Source organism: Equus caballus, chromosome 16, assembly GCF_041296265.1.
Source record: "Equus caballus isolate H_3958 breed thoroughbred chromosome 16, TB-T2T, whole genome shotgun sequence".
NCBI classification, from domain to species: domain Eukaryota; kingdom Metazoa; phylum Chordata; class Mammalia; order Perissodactyla; family Equidae; genus Equus; species Equus caballus.
This window is the reverse complement of record NC_091699.1, coordinates 30,385,586-30,408,547: the sequence shown is the minus strand read 5'-3', so window position 1 is coordinate 30,408,547 and position 22,962 is coordinate 30,385,586. Positions and strand designations below refer to the sequence as shown.

General features: G+C 40.9%; 1 protein-coding gene across 20 annotated transcripts in view; it reads right to left on the bottom strand.

The window, feature by feature from the left end:
- Nucleotides 1-22,962, bottom strand: part of FOXP1 (forkhead box P1) — a 411,515-nt gene that overhangs the window by 154,849 nt on the left and 233,704 nt on the right. For 4 of the 20 annotated variants that reach the window (XM_005600440.4, XM_003363050.5, XM_005600439.4 and 1 more), the window contains exon 1: nt 10,722-12,952. The exons of the other annotated variants lie outside the window; for them this stretch is intronic. In XM_005600440.4, coding sequence (XP_005600497.1) covers nt 10,722-10,907 — 186 coding nt within the window. In that variant the 5' untranslated portion in view covers nt 10,908-12,952. Of the gene's footprint in view, nt 1-10,721; nt 12,953-22,962 lie in introns of those variants that run through there. 20 annotated transcript variants of the gene reach the window in all.

Here is a 22,962-nt window from a genome sequence, read left to right as displayed (position 1 = left end):
AAAGCACTGTAGCAGATTATCAAGCCATGTTATTCATGTCTTCAGTAAAAAACAAAAGAGAACCCACGTTCCCCATTAAAATTTTAATATATGGGGGTAACAACCATCAAAAAACCATCGGAGGGTCTTTAACGGTCTCTTTGCACCAGTCACTGCTTGGTCTACCCTATGATACTGAAGATAACGAGTGGGCTCTGAGCATTCACTTGACTTGACCCCCAAAAGCAAGCAGGGCAGACGGCAAAGCCTTAGATCAAGTAGAATATGGATTTGAATCAGTGACCTAGATGGGAAAGGTTCTAAGTAGGCTCACTCATCTTCAGAGTTCTAACAGCTGGAGAAAGCACCCTATGCTTTGCGCCCACTCCACAACAGCTGATATTTAGAGAGGGCATGGATTTCTCAAATGTTCTACAGTCTTTGCAAGTGAGTTTATGAGATAATCTCTAGAAAGACATGGCAGAAAACTGGAACAAAGACAACTCTACTCCTACAGCACTCCAACATGTGCTCGGGTTAAAATCAAAAGGGACAGGAAACGGAAAAGTCAAAGATGCCTATCGTCACTGTCCTAACTGCAGAAGGATATACACCCATGGGCAGTGCCATCCCCATGTGAAGGGCTGGGGAGAGAGGAGGCCACAAGACAGCATCCCTCCACTGCCTGGACCACTGCGATTTCTTTAGCATTCTACATCAGCCTGAACTTCCACCTTCTAGACGTACTTCCAATGCCAGGTTTTGCAAATCCTTACTGATATGCTTTATGTTCTCTAAGCCAGTGAGCCACACATAGGGTGGTTATCACTGCTATGATGCTTAATAATCATATTCTTCATTTTAGTTTTACTTTAAAATTTAATAGATAATGCAACGACATGAGCACAGATAGGTTGGGAGTTGTGTGTGTATGCTTTTTTTAATGTCAGCAATCACAGTGTATTTTCTTAGGAGAAAAGATGACAAGCAGTATTTTTTTTTTTTTTTTAGAAAAACTGGGATGAAATAGAACAGAAATGTGCAACTGCGCTCTTGTGCCATGCCATGATTCACCAGCGTTAGCGCTGTAGGGCTCAAACGCCATCCCAGGTAGCAACTACAGGCGACACAGACACAGAAATAGCAGAAGGCTCTAGACAAGAGGAGGCATTCTGCTAAAGGTCCCACCCGCAAAGGAGACCTAGGATGCAGAAGGGGGTCAGAAAACTCTATATTCTCTTGCAGTTATGAATAACATTTTTGATTTAAGTATCCACGTAGAGGATATTTCCTGCCAAGGAGGGTAAAGGTTAGGAATTTTCATGAGACAAAAAGAAAAAGGATATCTATGATCCTCTTGCAAAAGTTTAATGGCTACAAACAGTCAGGAAGTCTGTTTGAAGTCTCCTATAAGAGTGAAAAAACCCTCCCATCATACTCCTACTTCATATACCAATTAACCTAGGGCCCTATAACCACCCTGTTGGGCCCCGGTTGGCTGGTCTGTGCTGGAGCCAGTGCCAGACGCTGAATCACCACCGCCAAGTCTCTGGCACCGGAGTTGCCTTTGGAGGGATTCCATTCAAACACTGCCCAAGGCGGAGCCTGTCTAGTTCATGAGAGTTGACAAGACCACAGCCTGGGGTGCTAAGACTGCAGGCAACGCGCATTGTGAGGAAGTAAATGAGAAGTCAAGTTTATTGGAAAATGTCTAGAATATTAAGTTGGACGCTGCAATAAACCCGTTTCCCCTTCGTGAGGAAGGATCAGATTGTGTCCAAAAATAAATAAATTGGCCCAGTCCTTCTCCAAGTTCCCAAAGTGGAAGATATGGAGGTTACGGGAAAAGATAAATGGATCAAAGGGCTCCATTAACTCACTGTATTAACCTGCTGTTTTCTCCAATTGCCTTTTATGAGGGTGCAGCCCAGCAACTCTCATTATGAACAATCCAGATTCGTATCTTGTCATACCTTGGAATGAGACTTGCTAATTTTGAAGGCTGCAGAAGAATCTGGCTAGAACCACACTCAAAATAAAGGATAATGTTCTGTGATTTTACGAGTGACACTGAACCTAGTTTCTGCTCACACAGTGATGGTGTTGGATTCCTTTTCTTCTCGTCACGTAAGTCACACCTGCTCGGGATCCCCCACAAGGCAGCGAGCACCTATGAACGCTTTGCTTCACAAAATACTTCCTCCCTTTAGCTGAATTTTGGGCAAAAAAGCAAGAGTGAAAAGCATTTCAGGGACCACATTCCAGCACAGGTAAAAGACAAAAGAAAGAAATAGCAATGGGAAGGGAGGAAAGTCCAAACAAGTGTAATAATTTGAAACGTGGAACTGTTGACTCTTGGCCACAGAGATGCCAGGATAGAGGAGAAAAATTCTAACACTCTCCAATAATTCACACTTCTCAAAGCAGTCACTGCAAACAGCAAAGATTACGCCTGTATACCAAAATAAGAAATGAAAAACATCTAGAAACACAGGGGCAAATGTAAGATAATAACTCTGCATTTAGGACACTAAAATAAAAACAATGTATTCAATTGTTTACTACGTGCCAGCCACTATGCCAGTTACTTGCTTTACACTTACTATTTTATTTCTTGTTCCCAACATTTCTAAGGGGAAAGGTTGATGGGGAAGGGTTGATGATTATGGATTTAAAGTGTTGAAAAATTAAGAGATTGTGAGGGTGGGTGACTTGCCCAAGGTCACAAGTTTAGCAAGTGGTTAGGATGGAAAATCAAAAACAAACAAACATTGTCTCATGAGAACTTGACACTCACATTCTACCAAGGTCACTGATTAGACCAAATATGGCCGCCGGTAATTCTGGCAAATGGATACGCAGTCCTGCAGAGCCAACAAAGCATGAATCGATGTGGGTCCCTCTGTGTTTAGGATGAAGGGAAAGGCGTTTTCATGGTTTCGCACCTTCTAACTTTATCTGCCTCTTTTCCCCACACTCAAGACTTGCCTTTCTCAACCAGATCTTTCCATTCCCAGGACTCTTGGAGCTATGGCCTGATCTGCGGTTCTGCTCGCCCTGTTCTCTGCCTATACCTAGAGGGCATGCAAGTATCTTCTCCATTCAAATTCTGCCTTTCCCAGACAAACACTGCATGCACTCACTTATATGTGTTGGACTTGTTTAAAGTCCAACTCATAGAAGTAGAGAGCAGAATGGTGGTTGCCAGGGGCTGGGGGTGGGGAAATGGTGAGATGTTGGTCAAAGGGCGCAGAAGTTCAGCTGTGTGGGATGAATGAGTTCTGCAGGTCTAATGTACAGCACAGTGACTATACTTAACACTGGACTGCACACGCTTGAAGTTTTCTGAGAAGACACATCTCAAATTACATCTTCACACTACACATACACAAGGGTCACTATGTAGAGGTGATGGTTAAGGTTAGCTTGATTGTGGTGATCTTTTACCAATGAATACAGAGATATAAAAACATCAAGCTGTACACCTTAAATATTTACAATTTCTGTAAGTCAAGGACATCTCAATAAAGTCATTAAAAATTAAAAAAAATTAATAAAAGTTAAATAAAATTTTTCTAAAATTAAACAAATAAATTCTACCTTTCCCTAAAAATTCTGTTCATAGCCCAATTTCTTCAAAGCAACAGCCTTCCCTGATGTCCCGAGACCGAAGGGACCAGTGCTGCTTCTGCATCCCTGTAGTGTCCTGTGTCTTTATCGCTGTGATGGCAAACCCCAGGCAGGCAGACAGGAAGAAATGAACAAGCCCAGCCATCTTTGCTCTCCCTCACATTATGCTTCACCTCTTTACCTATTCGAGTTCATCCACCTTCTCTTGGGACATCGATGCTGTCACCATCATCCCTTGATTTTCATGCCTTCTTCAAGCCCCAACAGGGACAAGCTCCTTGGTTCAGCTGGGACAAGGATGGAATTTTTCAAAGGAGTTTTCATAAAGCAAACAATGCAGAGGCTGAGCTAAGAGAGCACAGATCTCTTCTCACAATTTAACCCCAGTCCAGCCAGAGCTCTGGCACCTGAACACCTGTGTCTTATGCTCTGCCTTCATCTAAGTTAGACATGCCCCTCTCCACCCACCTGGCATGGCTTTCAGATCCAGCAGGATTTCTGGCCCCTGTTTTCGTCAACCCACTGCAGATTCTCACACTGGGCTGTAACTGCATGCTTTTTGTCAGGGGGGGAGGTATGATAAATAACTGTATTCTTTTTTTTTTTTTGAGGAAGATTAGCCCTGAGCTAACATCCACCACCAACCTTCCTCTTTTTGCTAAGGAAGACTGGCCCTGAGCTAACATCTGTGCCCATCTTCCTCTACTTTATATGTGGGACGCCTGCCACAGCATGGCTTGCCAAGCGGGGCATAGGTCCACACCCGGGATCCAAACCTGTGAACCCTGGGCCACCGAAGTGGAATGTGAGAACTTAACCGCTGTGCCACCAAGCCAAGCCCCTGTATTCTTTTTTTCTTAGATTTGCTTTGATTGCTTCCCCCCCATCTTGAGATATAATTAACGTATAACATCGTAATAGTTATAGTTGTACAACATGATGATTTGAAAAATATATATTAAAATAATTATCACAATAAGTTTAGTTGACATCTATCACCTCATATAGCTCTTTTTTTCCTTGTGATGAGTTTTAAGATCTACTCTCTTAGCAAGTTTCAAATATATGACACTGTATTACTGACTTCAGTCCATCCTTAGAATTTATTTATCTTATAACTGAAAGTTTGTAGCTTTTGACAACCTTCATCCATCCCCCTCCATTGCCCCCATCTCTGGCAACCATCAATCTGTTCTGTTTCTATGAGTTTGATTATTTTAGATTCCACATATAAGTGAGATCATACAGTATTTATTTTTCTCTGTTTGACATATTTCACTTAGCATAATGCCCCCAAGGTCCATCTATGTTGTCCCACGTGGCAAGATCTCCTTCTTTTTTATGGTTGAATAATATTCCATTGCAAATATATACCACATTTTCTTTATCCACTCATCCACTGATGGACATGTAGGAGGTTTCCATGTCTTGGCTGTTGTAAAGGATGCTGCAATGAACGTGGGGGAGCAGCTATCTCTTTGAGATGGTAATTTCATTTCCTTTGGATATATACCCCGAAGTGGAGCTGCTGGATCATACGGTAACTCTATTTTTAGTGTTTTAAGGAAGCTCCATACTCTTTTCCATTTTACATTCCCACCAAAAGTGCACCAGGGTTCCCTTTTCTCCACATTTTCGCCAGCACTTGCTACTTCTTGCCTTTTTCCTAACAGCCATTCTAATAGGCATGAGGTGATATCTCATTATTCTGATTTGTATTTCCAAATAACTGTATTTTTTAAACTGCTCTGGCCCCTGGTCAGTGGAGATGAGGAAGACAATAATGAAAGTTGCAATTTTTTGAGCGTTTATTGCCAGACAAGTACTAAACAGTACATATTACCCTCATTTAATTTTCAAAATTCTTTGAGGTATTATTATACCCAGTTAAGAGATACAGAAACAAAGGAACAGAGAGGTTAACTTATAAGGATTATGTGAGATATACATGGCAAGTCCTTAGCACAGTAACTGTACATGATAATTACTTATAAAATGAAACTATTACTACAATACATTGCCTCACACATAAGAAAATTCCCATTTTGTGGGAAGGAAAGATTTCTGTTTCCCAGTGATCTCAAACCATTACCTGTCCTCTTTATAGAGACACTGAGAAAATCATACATCCTCTGTTTAGCCCAAAGGAATCTAAGGCAGAGGACGTTGCTTGCACAAAAAGCAAACCGAGGGCAAGTGAGGTTATGTGATTTACCTGTGGTCACACAGATGACTTGCAGGTGAGACTCTTGGCTGCTTCTACTGGCAAAGGCAAGTGAGCAAAATATGGTTCTTCCAAACCCTAACCAATGCCTTGCTTTGACTATTAGAACAATAAAACAGGAATGGTTGCCTAGAGGCCACATAGGTAGGTAGGGGGCGATGATGATACTGATGCTGACGCTGCTGATGAAGATGATGAGAATGATAGCTAACACTTACCGAATGCCAACTGCGTATCTGGCTCGGTTCTAAATTGCTTTACATAAATGGGAAGTTAACATACTATGCCAAAGGTCGCACAGTCTGGCTGAGAAGCCCTTCTCTTGTACTTCAGGAATGACACAATCAAAAATGGCCGCTCATCCACAAACCCACAGATTTGGAATTCTTCCATTTACGTGGAACTAGAACTACTTGCTTGACATGACAGAACTTTAAAGGAAAATTCAGAAACATTTAGAGAAAAATATTCAGTTAATCCAATCCACAATCAAAGGTAACTTTGTAGTGAACTTTTTGAAGATTTTATCCTTTATGTAAATATAAATACATGTATATACTACAGATAAAGAATACAGCCAAAGAAAAAGACATTCGATTGCTCTAGCCAAGGAATTAGAACATTTTCTTAAAAAGGAGATTAAAAACAAAACTGTGTTCATGAGATGGACAGCTGTGTTCACAGAGTTGTGCTCACAGAATGACAATGATCTTTGGAACTTCCAGTAACCACAGTTTAGCATAAGGTGGAACTTGAGTCTCCAGCCATGAAGTAATAAGAATCCTCTGGGAATTTGGGGGAATTACTGACCTTGGTAGAATCACAGCAATTCCAAAGAAACAGAAGTTTGCTTTAAAATATACTAACATATTTCTACAGAAGTAGTATACATGGTGGTTAAGTGTCTACCAGTCACCCTGCCTGGATTTGAACTCCAGCTCTACCACTGGCTAGCTGTGTGACCTTGACCAAGTTACTTAACCTCTCTGTGCTTTAGTTTCTCTAGATGTAAGAATGGGAGGAAATAACAGTTCCTACATCATAATTAATACATATAAAGTGCATAGACTAGGGCTTGACATCCAATAAGTGCTACTTAAGTGATTTTAAACATTGCTTTATAAATGACTACTGATTATGAAAGTACTAAGCTCATGGCAGAAGATACTAAAAATGCATCAATGAATTAGGAAAATAAAAAGTGAAGCGTAAGAACATCACCTACATATGACACATTGTCAACATTTGAGGGGTATGCTTAAGAAAACTACTTTTCTTAAGCAAAACTGGAATCACATTATTTATGGTCTTTTGAAAATTACTTTTTAAAATTAAAAACACATGTTGAATACAGATTTTTCAAATCTAATTTGTATATTCAAGTTCCAACAAATAAACAGTATCGGGAACCAAACAACCTAACTATTACCACCCTACTCTAGAGATTTCTGGAAAAGCTTTCAACAAAAGACTTAAAACTGAAAATGGCACACGACTGATTTGTAAACTGTGCCATTTTTACACCATAGGAAAGAGGCCCAAGATACACCAGAACTGAAGAATCACATAGCAACATCTAGGGTTAGCAGAATGTTTCGATTCTTTTGCCCCCAAAGTGCCCAACTCCACAGCAACTTCTGACTGACTTTGTATAGCCAATAAGCAGCGTCTGTTTCTTTGCAAAGAACAAACTAACTCGATTTCTGTGAAGTTAAATTGCCAACATCTTATTGAGTTAAAGTGAAACAAAACAAAAATCAAAATTTTCAGCACAGGCTGTGCCTTGAAAAAAATACATCCTAACTTTGACCCTAAATAGATTAAAATTCACCATGATTACTCCTCACTCCTCCGTCCCACCGTCAACACCACGCACTAGCTGTATTTTCCAGCCCAGTTTCTTCATGGTGAAACACTTTCTCATGAGGCTGCCTGTGGTCAGGGCTGAGGATGTCACAGGAAAAAATGCTTCTCACGGCGTCTAGATGATACCCCTTCCAGGTCTAGCCTGCCCATTAAGTACAGACACACCCGGAAATTGTAAATGATTTTAACAACAGGACATTTTCCCACCTCAAAAGTGGGATAATCTTTGCAGCCTACCTATGTCCCAAGGGTGTTCTGAGTATTAACGAGTTAGCATTAGTCAGGCCTTTTGATTTCCACAGACAAAGGGCTCTGTATAACTACAAAGTATGAGTGTCCAACCCAACAGCCTTTTGGAGAGTCACCCGAGATGACAACAGAGGGGGCAGAGAGGCTTGTGCTCCCCTCGTTGTAGCTCCCAGTTCCATACATCCAGGGCAATACTGGCGAAGGCTGCCCCGTCTGAGCATCGGCTGCACTGTTCCCTTATATAGTCAATGAAGAGGGAATCCCTCTGTGTGCATATTTCCAATTCACATTCCAAAACGGTATAGGCAACTAAGCAGATTTTCAGCTCTGATTTATAGGGCTTGCGACGACTGGGCCAGGCACTGTGCTAGGATCATTCCCATCATTTTTTCAAGAGGCATATAAATGAGGAAGTCCCTGGAGAAAATCAGGCTGCACTTATTTAAAAACGTGCCCGTGTGTGCACTTATATCGGTGCATGCCTGTGTGTAAAGAATGTCTACACAAAGCCACGCAAATCCCACCTGAGAACTAAAATAAAAATAATTAAATTTTCGTTTGCTTGTTTTTAAATCTACATTTAATGTAGATTTGAGCCTTTCCCTAGGTGTCTGAACAACAGCTCTGAAGATCATTATATACATTACATATTTATGGGATGTATTACATATACATTTTATATATATATATATATATATATATATATATATACACACACAGGATGGGAAAGTATTTTTGAGGGACATAGATATACAAGTCGACTCTTGGCATTATAGCACCTGCCTGACATCTTTAAAGAGAGGAGCAAAAGTTGGCCTCTAATAAATTTTGCTGTGTACTGGTCACAGACATTCTGGTATATTTTCCTTTAACTGAGCTGTTCATCTTTAGATCTAAAGTCAGAAAACAGCCTTCAAGAAAACTGTGAGAGCCATTCCTGATTTGTCTAATGGCATCACTGTTTAAAACAAACACACACCCCCCCCTTCATAAAAGCAGAACTATTGAGGCAGGCATAACTAAGCAAAGCATCTAGAATAGCCAGATTACTAAACTACTCGTCCTGGGACACCCTGTATCATAAAATCATACGCCGCCATAGATTAATTCTCAGGAAGAAAGCCTGGCAAATTCTCAGGAAGCAAAAAGACTCCTGAGTCTTAAGGGTTAAGCCACTTGCCTTTTAAAAAAAAAATGACACATATAATTTCCTTTTATCATAAAACAATGCATTTATTATTTTCTGTATATCTGCTAAAGGGCATGGCTTTCTGAGTGGAAAACAAAACAGAACTTGGTCACATGTTTATTTGCTTCAGCTACTCCCTTCCCCTTCTGATAAATAATCAAACATGCCATCCAGAAAAAACAAAACCAGCGAGCTGGGAAATTTGATGGTCATCAAATAGACTGAGATACCAAGAAAAGCAGCCCACTGTTCCCACACTGAGTTTTCGGCCCCCACACCTACACTAACATCTGAGTAAATACCTCAGTCAGTCTTTCCATTTTCCCTGCAATTACTCCTACTGTTAAACAAATTGTCCTTAAGGCAGTCACAAACCTAATTTTTTTTCTTGCAAAGTAGAACAACTTCTGAACATTTAACAAGCCAGCAAAGCCATAGCAAGACACGTACACACACGCTTATCTATTTTATTTATTTAAATGTTTCTTCCATTAGAGGTTTGGACAACTACAGAGCATATTTCTTTCTCTATGGTAAGAGATGCTGTTTCAGACACTGAAATATAAGGATATTTCGTCTGGGGACTAGCAAACAAGGTTCAGAGTAATAACAATTCCCTTAAGATCAAAAGAGCTAATTTTCTATTTCCTGTCTATTCCCTGACCAGTACACAGTTAAAAAAAAAAATTAGCACCTGGCTTACCAATTACACTAAAGTTGGGGGTCAGAGTTGGGGGTGGGGGGGGCAGAGGGAGGGGAGGGAGGCAAGAGGGACGACAACATCAGACAGGAAAAGGTGGGACCCTTTTAAAAAATGTCAAACCATGTGTTTAAAAACTCATTTCAACAGAAAGGACCGAGAGAGCGATCACGTCGCTCTTCGACACCGAAGCAGCCCCGGTCCGAGGGCTTTCCCGGCTATACTAATTATCCACAACGAGATTTTTGAAAAGACCCCTCCAACATCAAAGTTAACAACCATCGCGGAGGGTGAGGCGGGCTTTCTCTTTCCTCTCGCAGCCCACTCCGTTTAAACAATGGTCATAAGAATGAGATAATGACCGTGCTTGTTTCAGCAGTCTGACTTTTATTGGCATGAAATTGGTACAAATATTATCAAGACCGATGCACAAATGATGACGGTGTCATGATGCAAACATCAGAGGCCAATTCTGCAGCCGCAGAATGACAAAGGCACCATCCCAGCACCCTCGCACTACTTGCGATAACAGGGAAAAAAAGAAGGCAACACAAAACAATGTCACAAATAAGCAGAGAGAGGCTCCAATCTAGCTCAAGCCTGTAAAACTGTCCTGGCGACACTCGGCTGCTTACTTAGCTGATAGAATCCGAAGACACGTTTGAAAGCAAGAGTGAATTAACAAGGAGTTAGAAGGAGCCGGTCCTCTCAAATCTCTAAAAAGAAACATGCCTTTGATGGAGAGAGGAGGGAGGGGGAAGAAAAAGCAGTACACAACTTGGACCATCTTATTTTGCCCCTCAGAGAATTTCTGCGCAGGACCGGATCCCTAGTTTAAAAGTTTAACCCAGTGAAAACGTTCCTTTTTTTCTCTGGACACTTACAGAGAAAATGAAGAGTTTGACGGAGTGAGCTCGCACTGTCTGCCTTTGGATTTCCGTCTTCTTGCTGTAGATGGGTTCTGGCTGTTTCTGTGAAGCGGGGGTTGCCGAGTGGTAAAAAAGATGTTTGAATAAACAGGAAGTGCTGTGCGGCTGAAGCACACTCGAGGAGAAAACACACTGGAACATTGCCCTTTGTAGGCAACCTCACGGACGCTTGCCTCCACAGTAGCTGGCTGGGCTCTCACTAAATGACAAAGAAACCACAAGAATTCCTCAAGTAATTCTTCACTTTCAAAGTTGCAAGATCGGTTGGAGCTTGCAGGTAATTTTCAAAGTTGCATTTAGCACTTAAAGAAATCTATTAATGCTACACGTATGTAATTCACTCCAGGTCTGCAAGCAGCAACACAGCATCAGAAGTGTGTCCTGGCTAGACCAAGCCCTAGCCCAACGCAGCTCATTCACACAGCCAACTACACACCGACAGGGTTTTGGGAAACCTGCTCAAGATATTTTTGTGGTGACATTTACATAGGCAGGATGCCTTAAAAAAAAAAAAAGGAGAAAAGAAAAAGAAAATTCAGATTCTGCAGATTTTAGAGGATTTTGTCACATGTATTTTCAAAGAACACATCGTCTCGCATTCCAGGGTATGCCCTTGATCTTGCGTTTGCTGTTTTTGCTTTACCTTTTCCTTCTCTGCAATCAGCCAAACTAGCTGTTTATCTCAAGATGCCTAGCTTGCCTACTCGACCACTCCTTAACCCGCCCCAAACTAATTATCAAAGTCCTGTCTTCTGTCACCCAAGTAACTTGACAGATACTGTAAAGAAAAGTAAACTGTTAAAGGCAGAGCAAGTCAGCTTGAAAAATAGGATGAAAAGTTGAACAGCCATATTCAATAAAAAAAAGAAAAAGGGGGAGGGGAGAAGGAAGAAAAGGATTCCTTCTGAAAACGTATCGCTGTTGTGGCAGTGTTCTTCTGCCACGGAAGCAACTGATTTGTTATTGAGCGTGGAATGCTGGCCTGCCTGTCATCCAGGTGCTAATACTCGGCTAAAATAACTCATTGGTAACTGTCAGTGGGATGTTTACATAGGCCCCAATCTTTTCTTCATAGAAGGAAATTTTTTACTGGAATTCATCTTCTTTTGATCTCACATTCAAAGCAACGGCAGCTTGATAGACATTCAAGTCTGAAAGCAAATCCAGACGCTGAAGATAAACCGCCAGAATATGACAGGCAGAAGCATCTAAAGCTTATAAAAACGAAGAGAACAGCATGTCGCCTGAGTATTACAATAGCAGAAATCAAGAGACATATTAGGTGGAACTGATCAGCCACAAAAACAGTTCAAAAGGCAGATCATAGACACAGGACTAGGCTGGGAGAAAAAAATGGGAAGGAGCTGGTTTACTGCCTCAGCTCCCTTCTGAGCCCCACAGTGCTTTCACGCCAGCCTCTCCACTTTTAGGAGGGCTGGAGTATCCAATTCAAGTGTTTCTATCTAACTCAGCTGGCCCAGTTTATAAATGCTGCAAATGATTTCCTCGCAATCTATTTTTAAGAGGCGGGGGGGGGGAAATAGGCATACCCTTACCTTGCTCAGCGTCCAGCATGCTGCATTTTTTTAGCATGCCCTGCATCTGCTCTGTAATGCAGTTTCAAAAGGCAGACAGCCTGGGCGCCATGCAAGTGGGCGGTCAGGAAAACCATCTCTCAAAAGAAGTGCTCTAAGTAGTTTGAGATGGGGCTAGAGAGTGCCAAGCAGCCCAGTTCCCCAACATGGCTAGCTACTGAATGAACACAAGTGCACCGGCCTCAATGACACAAATACACGGATGCGTTCAGTCCTACAGATATAGAACTGCTTGACACCTTTGAAGCCAACTAGGGCAATCCCATAAAGGAATTATCGCGGGAACTTTCTTAGAGGCACACAAATATTCCTTTTAAAAATAAGCCTCTTATTCTGATGAAAGTCAGTGCCTATAATGAAAAAGTAATTCTCCCAACAATTTTGTACTTAGAGCTGTTTGTTAACAAACAGTGAATGTGAACAGGCACATTGGGTTAAAGGGCAACGGAATCCCATATTAGAAGCTAGCCTAAGGTTACTCCTGACTGCGAACACCCTCCGGGACGCAGGCCACATCTTCGCAGCACCTTGGATTTTTACAATGAGCCCCTTCCCCATTTTGCATAATAAATCAGCAGGGGTAAATGTGGATTTGAAAATGTAGACCCAATTTAAAAAGCTGTAATCAGTTTAGGGCTTGCCTCATGCAAAAAGATTCCTGGGTAACTAAGTTACAAATGTAAAAGACAAATAAAACAAACAAAACCAAACCCTACAGGATTCTAAGACTGTTTTTCAGAAGTTACCTTCTATCATGCCTATACAGCTATCTGATGTGCTAACATCGATCATTTATCTTTAAACTGTATTAGTTCCTTGTATTAAAGTCACCACTAGTCTTCCCCAACCTTAGGAAAAAAAAAAAGAGTTGCTTTTAATACTTACTTCAAAAATCTCCCAACTAAATATTCCATATTGCTGTCATTGCCACATTTACCCAAAACAGGGAGGTTTACCATGTAAACGGGAAATGCAAATTCCCTTACAAAACATACTATAAAATATATTCTTCCTCTACGAAGGATGCTGTCACTGCCACGGTGATGCAAGGAGAGGCAACACTCCATTTCTTATGGCAATTAAAAGTGTTTTTAAAAAATGTGCCATGTATAAAGACCTTCATTAGAATAATTAAATGACTTTTGGGTGTTTTTGATATAAACAACTTTTGATATGTCATTTAAAAACCTCATAATAATATCATTAAAGAGCTATCATTTTTAAAAGAGAGATTGTCTGCTCAGGGCCACGGAATAGTAGCCATGCTCTAGGCCGCTTCCCTCTTTCCCTTTCAGACTTCTCTTGGACTTGAATGTCACCATAGACCTTGAATCTTTGAATGTGAAATGGCTTCACGCTAATTGCTCTAATTGCTTGAAGATGTGCAGGCAGGTGAAACCCGATCCCCGTGGCCATTGTAGAGACCAAGAACAACACTGGAATGTTTACACAGTGGTTTGATTTTAATAGACAGAAGGGCTGAGTTTAAGACAGCAAAAACACAGCTAATAGGTGACCCCTTAATGTAGTCCTCCTTTAAAAAAAAAAAAAAAAGACAACAAAATACAATTTCATGTTCTAAAAGGCTGTGTCCTAAATGCCAAGGTTATTTGCTTGACTCTTGGAGCGAGTACACGTTACGTTGTACCTGACATTTACACCCGAAACTCTACCCTGAATACATTTTTTTTACCTTAAAACAAAAAAGCACTTTATATGTCAGTCACCTTACAAACAGATTATGACTGTATGGTATTTCCAAGTAAGTGCATTCATTTAAATTTTAAATTGAGTATTTTTCACTAGTGCAATACTCCTTGTCCCTTAAAGGAGAAGCCTTGTATCTCCTTGTTTATTCTTTTGCTTCTTCTGCTCCCCTCTACCCCCTCCATTTATGGAATTCCTGACCCTTGTACTTTCCTTGATTGCAGTTAAAGTTGAACCTAAACTCTCTCACTTGGTGCCTTGGACAAACATGCATCCTTTCGGTGCCTTTTTTCTTTGTTACTCTGTGGGACTGCGGTCTGCTTCTCATCTGGGGGGTGAAGGCAGTCAGGGGAGTGGCTGACATAGTTATTCAATGACAGTGGCCATTCTCCTTGGATATTTTAATGAATTGAGATGGATACAGAGGTTTGACAATGGCTCCCCAGAGCCTTCTCTTAACAGAGCACAAATGTAACCAAGGCTGGACAGGAAATATACTACAGCAAGACCAAGATAAAAATACAAGAGCACCTAAAAGGTGTCATTAACAAGAAGAAATCCACAAAGGTTAGAGACAGGCTTAGACAGGTGTGGAGACAGATAATACACATGCCAAGGATCTGAATGTATAGGAATATTTCATACATAGCCAAGGAAACACTGAGAAACAGGAAATAAGAAATAACATTTACTACTGAAGAAGAAAACGCCACAAAACAATGAAATTATTTTAAGTTAAGCTGGGCAATTAAAAGCAACAGATACACACCTTGTCAATGAGAACAGAGAAGGTAACACCCCACACAGCCGGGAGCATTGTCAAATGGCCACTTTGCTCAGTTATGCCATATGTTAACTCCTGATGATGAAATACAAGATGCAGAAGAAAAGGGGCAAAAAAGTCCTTTTAAAGCTATGAAACATTTTTAGTTATATAAGCTAAGTAATAAATATAGGAGCTTCCATCACCTGGACTATTTGTCCCCAAACATTGAAAGACAAAATAATGAAACAAAAATAACAGCATAGAACATCCTTTCCAATCACAGCCACCTCACACACATTTACAGACACTCATACCTTGTTCTAAAAGTTACAATCCCCTATTAAGAAGTAATGCCGCCCCCTCCGAAAAAGGAGGGGGGACAAGTATCCATTTAAAGATGAAGTATAAACTAGTCCAAGCCAGTGAGAGGAACACTGAGGGAAAAAGTAAACAGGCCCCCACCCCCCATCCCCAAAATAGTTCCCCTTTGAAAGCTCTATGCAGTGAGTGCCTGGTACCAAGGGCTGCCCTGTTCCTCCGAGGGGTCAGCAAAGCTATGCTAAACTGACAGGTTCAGTTTACAGCAGGCCAGAACTTTGTTTGGATATACTGGCCTTGCTCACCGCCAGCTTAACAACAGATGGCTAGAAAACTTTCATTATGCTGCACAGGACTGAACTGCAAACAATCCAGAAAACTGTGAAAAGTTTAACTCCCTCGAAACCGATGTGCCAAAGCAGGGCCTGCCCAGAGCCAGGGAACCAGCTGAAGGCCAAGAGGACCGTGGAAGTGATGGTCACAACAAAAGAGCACTTGCTAACGCCCAGCTCAATGCAAGGCACCATTCCAGACTCCAGAACGGCAGCGACCCACCCAAGTCTTTGATTTTAACTGTTCAAAGCCCAGACCTTATAAGGAGTTGGATCGACTGTGCCCTTTTTTTATTTTCCAAAAATGTACTGTCAGGCTTCCCCTCCCTTTGGAGAAAGAAAAGCTTCCTCTAGACAATCCCCAAGCTCCCTTCCTGCCTTCCTCCCTCTGGAAACTGGGAAGACCAGACCAAATAGTCTTATTCTAACACCTAGATTTAAATATGATTTATCCAGATCTGTATATAATTTAAATGTTCATTAAATCGATTCAGTCACATGCACCCTAATATCTCCTAACGCTCTGAGACAGGTTATAAATGCACCTTCGAAGGTTTAATTCAATTGGCAGCGTGAGAGGTCTTATCACTCGAAATGTGTTATTTTCATATTATTCAAGAAATGAACAAATGCGTTTTCCACAAATGTATTTTAGAAGTTACCCTTTCCTGTTATTGAAAGAAAATTGTGTTTATTACTCCTTTAGCATAGTGTAAACTCATAAACGTCAACAGAGGGTACAAGGAAAACTGTCAACTAAATATTGTTTCCTTCATGAGCTGTTCTTCCAAGTCAATTACGCCTTTCAACTTCTGGGGCATTGTATGATAAACTGGCAGTAAAAATCATTCACATTAATATACCATGGTGCCTTGCCTGCAAAAGGTAATTAAAGAAGTAAATGACTCATAAGAATAGACATATTAGCTGCAAAATGAAAGGCAACTGAGCTGCCACATAAAAATATGTACCATTAAGATACTGCATTTTCATATTCCTGTAATCAGCTTCAGTAGACTAATGCTTATTTAATCCACTTCTGTGCTAAGTCCATCAACAACTGTTTTTTGCTGTTTTCTCCTTGACTGCACATTATGAGAGCAGGTTTGGAATAAATACCGCAATGAGATTTTTGCATACTCAATTGAAGAACAGGTTTTTACATTTTAAAATCTATTTTTCTTTCTCTGAGAAATGCAACATTAAAAAAAAAGATTACTGGTGGGGGAAAAAATATATATATATTGCTAGCTAGATATGTCTTTTTAAATGGCAGGACATTTCAGGGAAATAATATTTGGTTCCATCTTCACCGTTTCTGACCCATACCACTGTCAGCACAGGGAAGGGTGTGCCATTCCTCTACCTGCCAGGTCTCTGCTACCTTTATGAAGAAGCACTCCCTTTTGTTAATAATGTCTTCCATTAGCACTAGCAGGATGAAGGCAATTTATCCTTTGGCAGGGATGGAAAGAGAATGCAAGAAATGAGGAGCAAGTTGGCCAGGTGGGTAGGGGAGAGGACCTCCGACTTGCCTAGTGGCTCCTGAGTCCTTTCCTTCCAGAGGGTTAGCCACCTGGCTGGACAGAACCTTCTCAAAGAGAAGCGAACTGACCCTCAAATTCACTGCTCTACTTTCCATTGTCTGACTTTCAAACTGACATTTTGCTTTATCCTTCTTATCCCTTTATTTCTGGGCTCCCTCGCTGGTTCAGCCAAGCCCCAGGACGACATCATCCACATGGGCTGAGATTTCTCACTCAAGTTGCTTCTGCAACTTCCTTCTTCACCAGTGAGATGAGTCCACCATTTACACTGTTAATATTTCTGGGAACATTTAGAGGCATGCAGTTTCCTGCAGGCTGGAGAAATGCCTATTCTTGTTGTGGAAATCAGGACTCTCTGTTGAGGGCTGATGCGGGCCTAAGGCTTTGCCAATTCACTTGGGGAGTTTCAGCTTTCAAAAGTCTTGCAGTTCCTCGGATGCTCAATGCCAGCAGTGAAAATCGGCCTATAAAACATTAGGATATCTGTCTTCTATCCCGTCTGCCAGCAATTCACTCACTTTCAATAACATCTAAATGCATCTAGATAGGGTCCACTAACTTAGCAAAAAAATCCAAAAGAGATTATTTCTTTTTTGTTTTAAACATCATAGGCTTTCAACAAAGACAAAGTTCTAGATTTCTATACGAGTTGTACCTTCTTGCCTTCCCTCCTTCTGTGAGTACAGAAATCTCTTTGGCTTTCAAACTGATGAGCAGCCAGCCAGGCCCTCAAGGGCAGTCCAGGATGTGGGGATGGCCCTACAAGGACCCTTTGCTGTTTATTTATCTTTTAACAGTTCTCAGAACTGCCAAGAGCCTCCCAGTTTTGGGCTTGATCTTTCCTTGTAATGTATTATTGCCTCCACGTTCGGGCAGACATCACTTGGAACCACAATTAATGAGCTCTAGTCCTTTTCTCATTAAAGAACAAAGGTTCCCATGTGCACGGAATGGTGACGCTGTCTGGAGAACACACGTGGAAAGAGAAGTAAATGCATCTAATTGCTTCAAAATGGGAATTTTAATATTTAGGAACATAATGGGATCGGGAAATAAGAGTATTTCCAACATCCTTTACAAATAAGGCTTTACAAAATATTGTTAGCTGTTAATAATACATCATTATCAAAAATGGAAAGTTATGAATACCAGGCATGTAACCTTTGTATTCACGTGAATTAACCTATATGGATGAACACAATGATACATGAATTAGTTTTAAAAAATACATTAAAAAAAATAAAAGGCCCTCCTCTGAAAAAGAAAGGCGAGAAGGCAGCTCCTCAACGGATTCAAACGTGTAATTAAGAAAGATAACCCCAGTTTTTATAATAATTAGGGGCTGTGAGAAATAGGATACTATCTCTCAAAAGTGTTACAAATATACCACACTTCTAAATAACCTGCACTGCTTGGAAAGTATACTCAGTACCAAGGGCAAAGCCGCTATGCAGTGAGGAACAGTGAATGACAGACCGGCGTTCAAGTCCATTAGCTGCTATGTGATAGGAGCACATTCACTAGCACGCGACCTGTGAAAAATCTTAGATCTCTTTAAATCTGTGAATTGGATTACTGCATTAATTCTTAAGAACTGCAATCCTTCAACCAAGTCAAATTACCCTCATTAACAGTGGAAAAACTGCCTCTGCAATAAGTTAAAAAAAAAAAGATATTTATTACCTATAATCACTTTCACATGCTTCACCTAGAAATATGATGAACTGATGCCAACAACTTTGAAAACGGCAGCATCCTGATTTCACATAGTAATTTGGGTTAAAATAAAAATGAAAGCATTTGCATGGTGTTTTAAATTTTTTTCACATCTACAGGACATTTTCTTTTCTTAGGACAACCCTCTGATAAGAAGCGAACAGCCCCATTTTACAGGAGAAGACACTGGGGTGTACACAGAGAGACTGCACCAATAGTCTGAGCTCTCCCAACTAATGAGGGACAGAGCAGAGCCTCCTGCTCCTCTGTTCTGGGTTCACACTGCAGGAATTAAATCAGATAGACAGACTTCCAATGCTGCTGTGACACAATGCACTGACTTCTCTAAATCACACGCGGTGAATTAAAAGGCAGGCAAAATAAATGAAAAGCTAGAAATGCGGCTTCGAGTGGAGAAAGGATCCCCATAATAAATACAACAGAAGCCGCTTCCATTCTTCCATCACCACATTTGCTGTTCCTGTTTAGCCTGCCTTGAGAATTCATCACATACGTCCTTTTACAATGATAAAAGAAAAAGAAATGTAAACTGATCTACTCTGCCCTTGTTGCTCCCTAAAATGATGTCCTCGGAAATGCGGTCACAGCTTGACTGATTTTGAACAACTTTTGGTACTTTATGGCAAACAAGCTGCTCAAAACCCCACTCACCACTGGTCCTTGGCTCCAGCGATGTTACTGCTTTGGTTCCGTTAGTGGCCAGCACAAGCTGGGGCAGGAGAGCCCTTAGCACCGAGGACATGAGGAGCTGGGAAAGGGGCTGGGCAGAGGCAAGCCAGTCTGCAGTCATTGAAACACACTGTTTCTACATCACACGTTAAGGAATGGGAAAAGGTGAACAGGTAGAAGTACCTTTCCAGAACTTGATAGTAACCAATACTCCTAAAGAGCTATAACAAAATGCTAACGAGTTCATAACCAAAACCCAGAGGCACGACAAGGCTCTGAAGTGCCCTCCGAATCATCAGAAAAAATAAATTAAAAAGATAAATTGTGCTCAAGATGGTTGTATGTGAAACGCATTTATTTTAATCTAAAGATTTGAAACTAGACAGTCCTTATTTAATATATGATGGCAAAAATTAAGTGGACTATAATTTCCAATGGTCCTATAATCTACTGTAACCTTTTTTTAATAATTTCCAAAAAAACACTTGTTAGGATGAGGATTTCAATTCTCCATCAGACAGGCAGAGTCGCGGTATAGTCTAATAATAATGAAAATAGGTTTTATCAATCTCAGTGTGTGTCAGGTGTTCGCATTCACTGGCCTTCTATCCTTCTAATGACCTTCCAAGGTGGGAATTATCATACCCTTTTTACAGAGGAGGAAAACAAGGCTCAGGGAGGTTGACTGACTTACCCAAGGTCACACAGTTCTAAGGGGGTCTGTGACTGCTTGGAGGTGAAGGGGAAGCTTAAGAGAAAATCAGAGAGAGAAGCTGTTCAAAGCAGAACTGGGGGGAAAGAAGCATCTATCTGAGGGCATTACAAAATAGCAGGAAACTATGATCCAAACATCAGATGGTCCATGAGTCGGAGACTCATCACCCACCTCCTACTCGGTGGCACCGCACATTTCAAAGGACAATATGGAAATTCTTCCTCTTTGGCTCTACCATTTGTAGTCTCCTCTCTTTCTCTTTCAAGAGCTTTATGACTGTCAATCAGGTGCTTTTCAAACAACAAATGCTTTAGCGGTGACCTCATGATTAACTTGATTCACTACTCTAGCAACCTTTCAAAACAAATGTTAAGGTTACCTTTTCTACAAGTACCAGAACTGATTCTGTTTACACATGAATTAAACACACAATTTTTGATCCCTACTCTGTACCAAGCATAGTCTAGGCACTAGGCCTATGAAGGCACCCCTTCCTAAGGCTTGCAGTCTAATGGGAAATAACATGCTGGCGATCCACAAATTCAGAAATAATTACAGAGCCACTACAAAGAAAGCCTTAACAAAAGAACAACTTGTTGTTTTCAGCCTCTGTCCATGAGGAGGTGATATTTAAGATGAGACCTGAAAGTAGAGAAGTAATCAAATAGTCAAGGAGCAGGAAGAAAGTTTAAGGAGATGGACCTCTGGGGCTGAGAAGAAATTATAGGTTGAAACAACACTAAAAGAAAAGATGACCTTATTGAATAGTTGGTAATATACCATTGTGTTCTTCAACAAAACTATGTCTACCTCATTCTTTTTCAATCCTTTTAAGGCAAAAGATGTAGTACACAGATTATGAATATGCTTTTAATCAAATGACCTAATAAATACAAAATGCATTGTGTTGGCAAAAAACTCTAAAAACATAAAAGAATTTATGCAATTACTACTGAAAAACAAATATCTTAGAGTTGGCCTTGTTTCTGTCTCTTTGTCTTTTTTAATGCTGTAATGCATTGGTGGTAGGCAGAACTCTAAGATGACCTCTCACATTCCTACCCCTGGTCCCAGACAGTCAATCAAATGCTAATCAATGTGTTGATGTAAAGGATTTTGCAGCTGTAATTAAGGCCCCAAATGAGCGGACCCTAGGATAGGGAGATAATCTGAAGGGACCTATAGGAATCACATGGAATTTATATTTGGAGTTTATATTGGAGTTTGGAGCCCAGAGATGGAAGAAGTCAGAGATTCAAAGCACAAGTAAGATTCTATGCTCCATTGCTGACCTCAAGGAGGAGCAGGAGGCCATATGGCAAGAAATGTGGGCAACCTCTAGAAGCTGAGAATGGCCCAGGGCTGACAGCCAGCAAGGAAATGAGGACGTCACTCCCACAACCACGATGAACTGAATTCGACCAACAAGCTGAGCTTAGAAGTAGATCACTCCCCAGGGCCTCTAGACAAGAACTCAGTCCAGGTAACACTTCCCGAGACTCCGAACTTTCTCATGCTCTGAGCAGAAAACCCAGCAGCTCTGTGCCTGGACTTCTGACCTACTGAACTGTGAGCTAACAAACGGGTGTTTTAAGCTGCTATGTTTGGGGCAATTTGTTACACAGCAATGGAAAACTAATACATATAGAAAAGAGGCAAAATCATGTTGCCTGTGTCTAAAGTTTATGGAAGAGTTTCTCTTACTCAGTGAATAAGAACTCAAATGGAAGGAAGGAAAGCGGGAGGAGGGGACACGAGTCGGGAGAGAGAAGGGAAGGACAGAGAAAGACTGGGCTTCCATTCTAGTCCTGCGTGGACCAACGTGATGAGCTAGGGCAGGCCACCGCTCTCTGGACCTCACTTTCCTCAATCCTAAAGTGGAGATGATAACGGGTGGTGGTGAGGGGCATCACACATAGATGAAAACACTCTGAATGTCATAAAGCACAATCCAAGTTATTTTTTATTTTTTGTACTGCTGCTTTCCTGAGCCATTCTGATTTTTGACTTTTCAGTTTCCTCTTCCAGTTATTCCCATTGCCTATTCTCAAACTGATCAAGACACAAATATGGAGTCTTCCTGGCTAGAAGAAACAAGCAGCATCCCAGAGCATTCTGGAGCTTCTAGGGAGTCCATGCAAAGAATGTGGACATATCTTCTGGGGGAGAAGTGAAAAGGGGTCAGCGAGGTTATGCCTGGCGAGAAAAACCATGCCTCCCACCTTCCTTCCACCATTTTTTTCCACAGTGGTTTGGAAAGCAGAGCCAGACGGCCTGGGTTCAAATCCTAGCTCCATTCTTGACTTCGATCGAACCACTCTGTGGTGCAGTTTCCTCCGGCGTGAAATGGAAATAATGACAGCATTATCTCCTTGGGTTGCTATGAGGAGTAAGTGAATTAAATATAGAAAATGCTTCTTAAGACAGTGTCTGGCACTTAGTAAGTGCCACGTAAGTGTTGTTATTATTATTATTTTTTTTTTACTATTGCTATGGATTCCAGAATAGGAGCTGCTTTTTTTTTTTTTTTTTTTTTTTTTGCAGAAAGTCTCTTCTCTCCCCCAGGGAACTAGGAAGAATTTGGAAGATGGGCTCAGTAAATATGTAAAAATATATCTATAATAAGGATTTTACCACTAATGCCTTTTCATGGTACACTATAAAACCCACCTAATCTCTGAGGAAGAAGTGAGAAACCCCCCCACAGTCACGATTTTGCCACATAATTTTACGTTTGCTCAAAGGAAAAAAAAAGACTATAAAGGTCTTTAAAACCATGATTTATTGCTTTTTAACAAGTAGTTTGCACA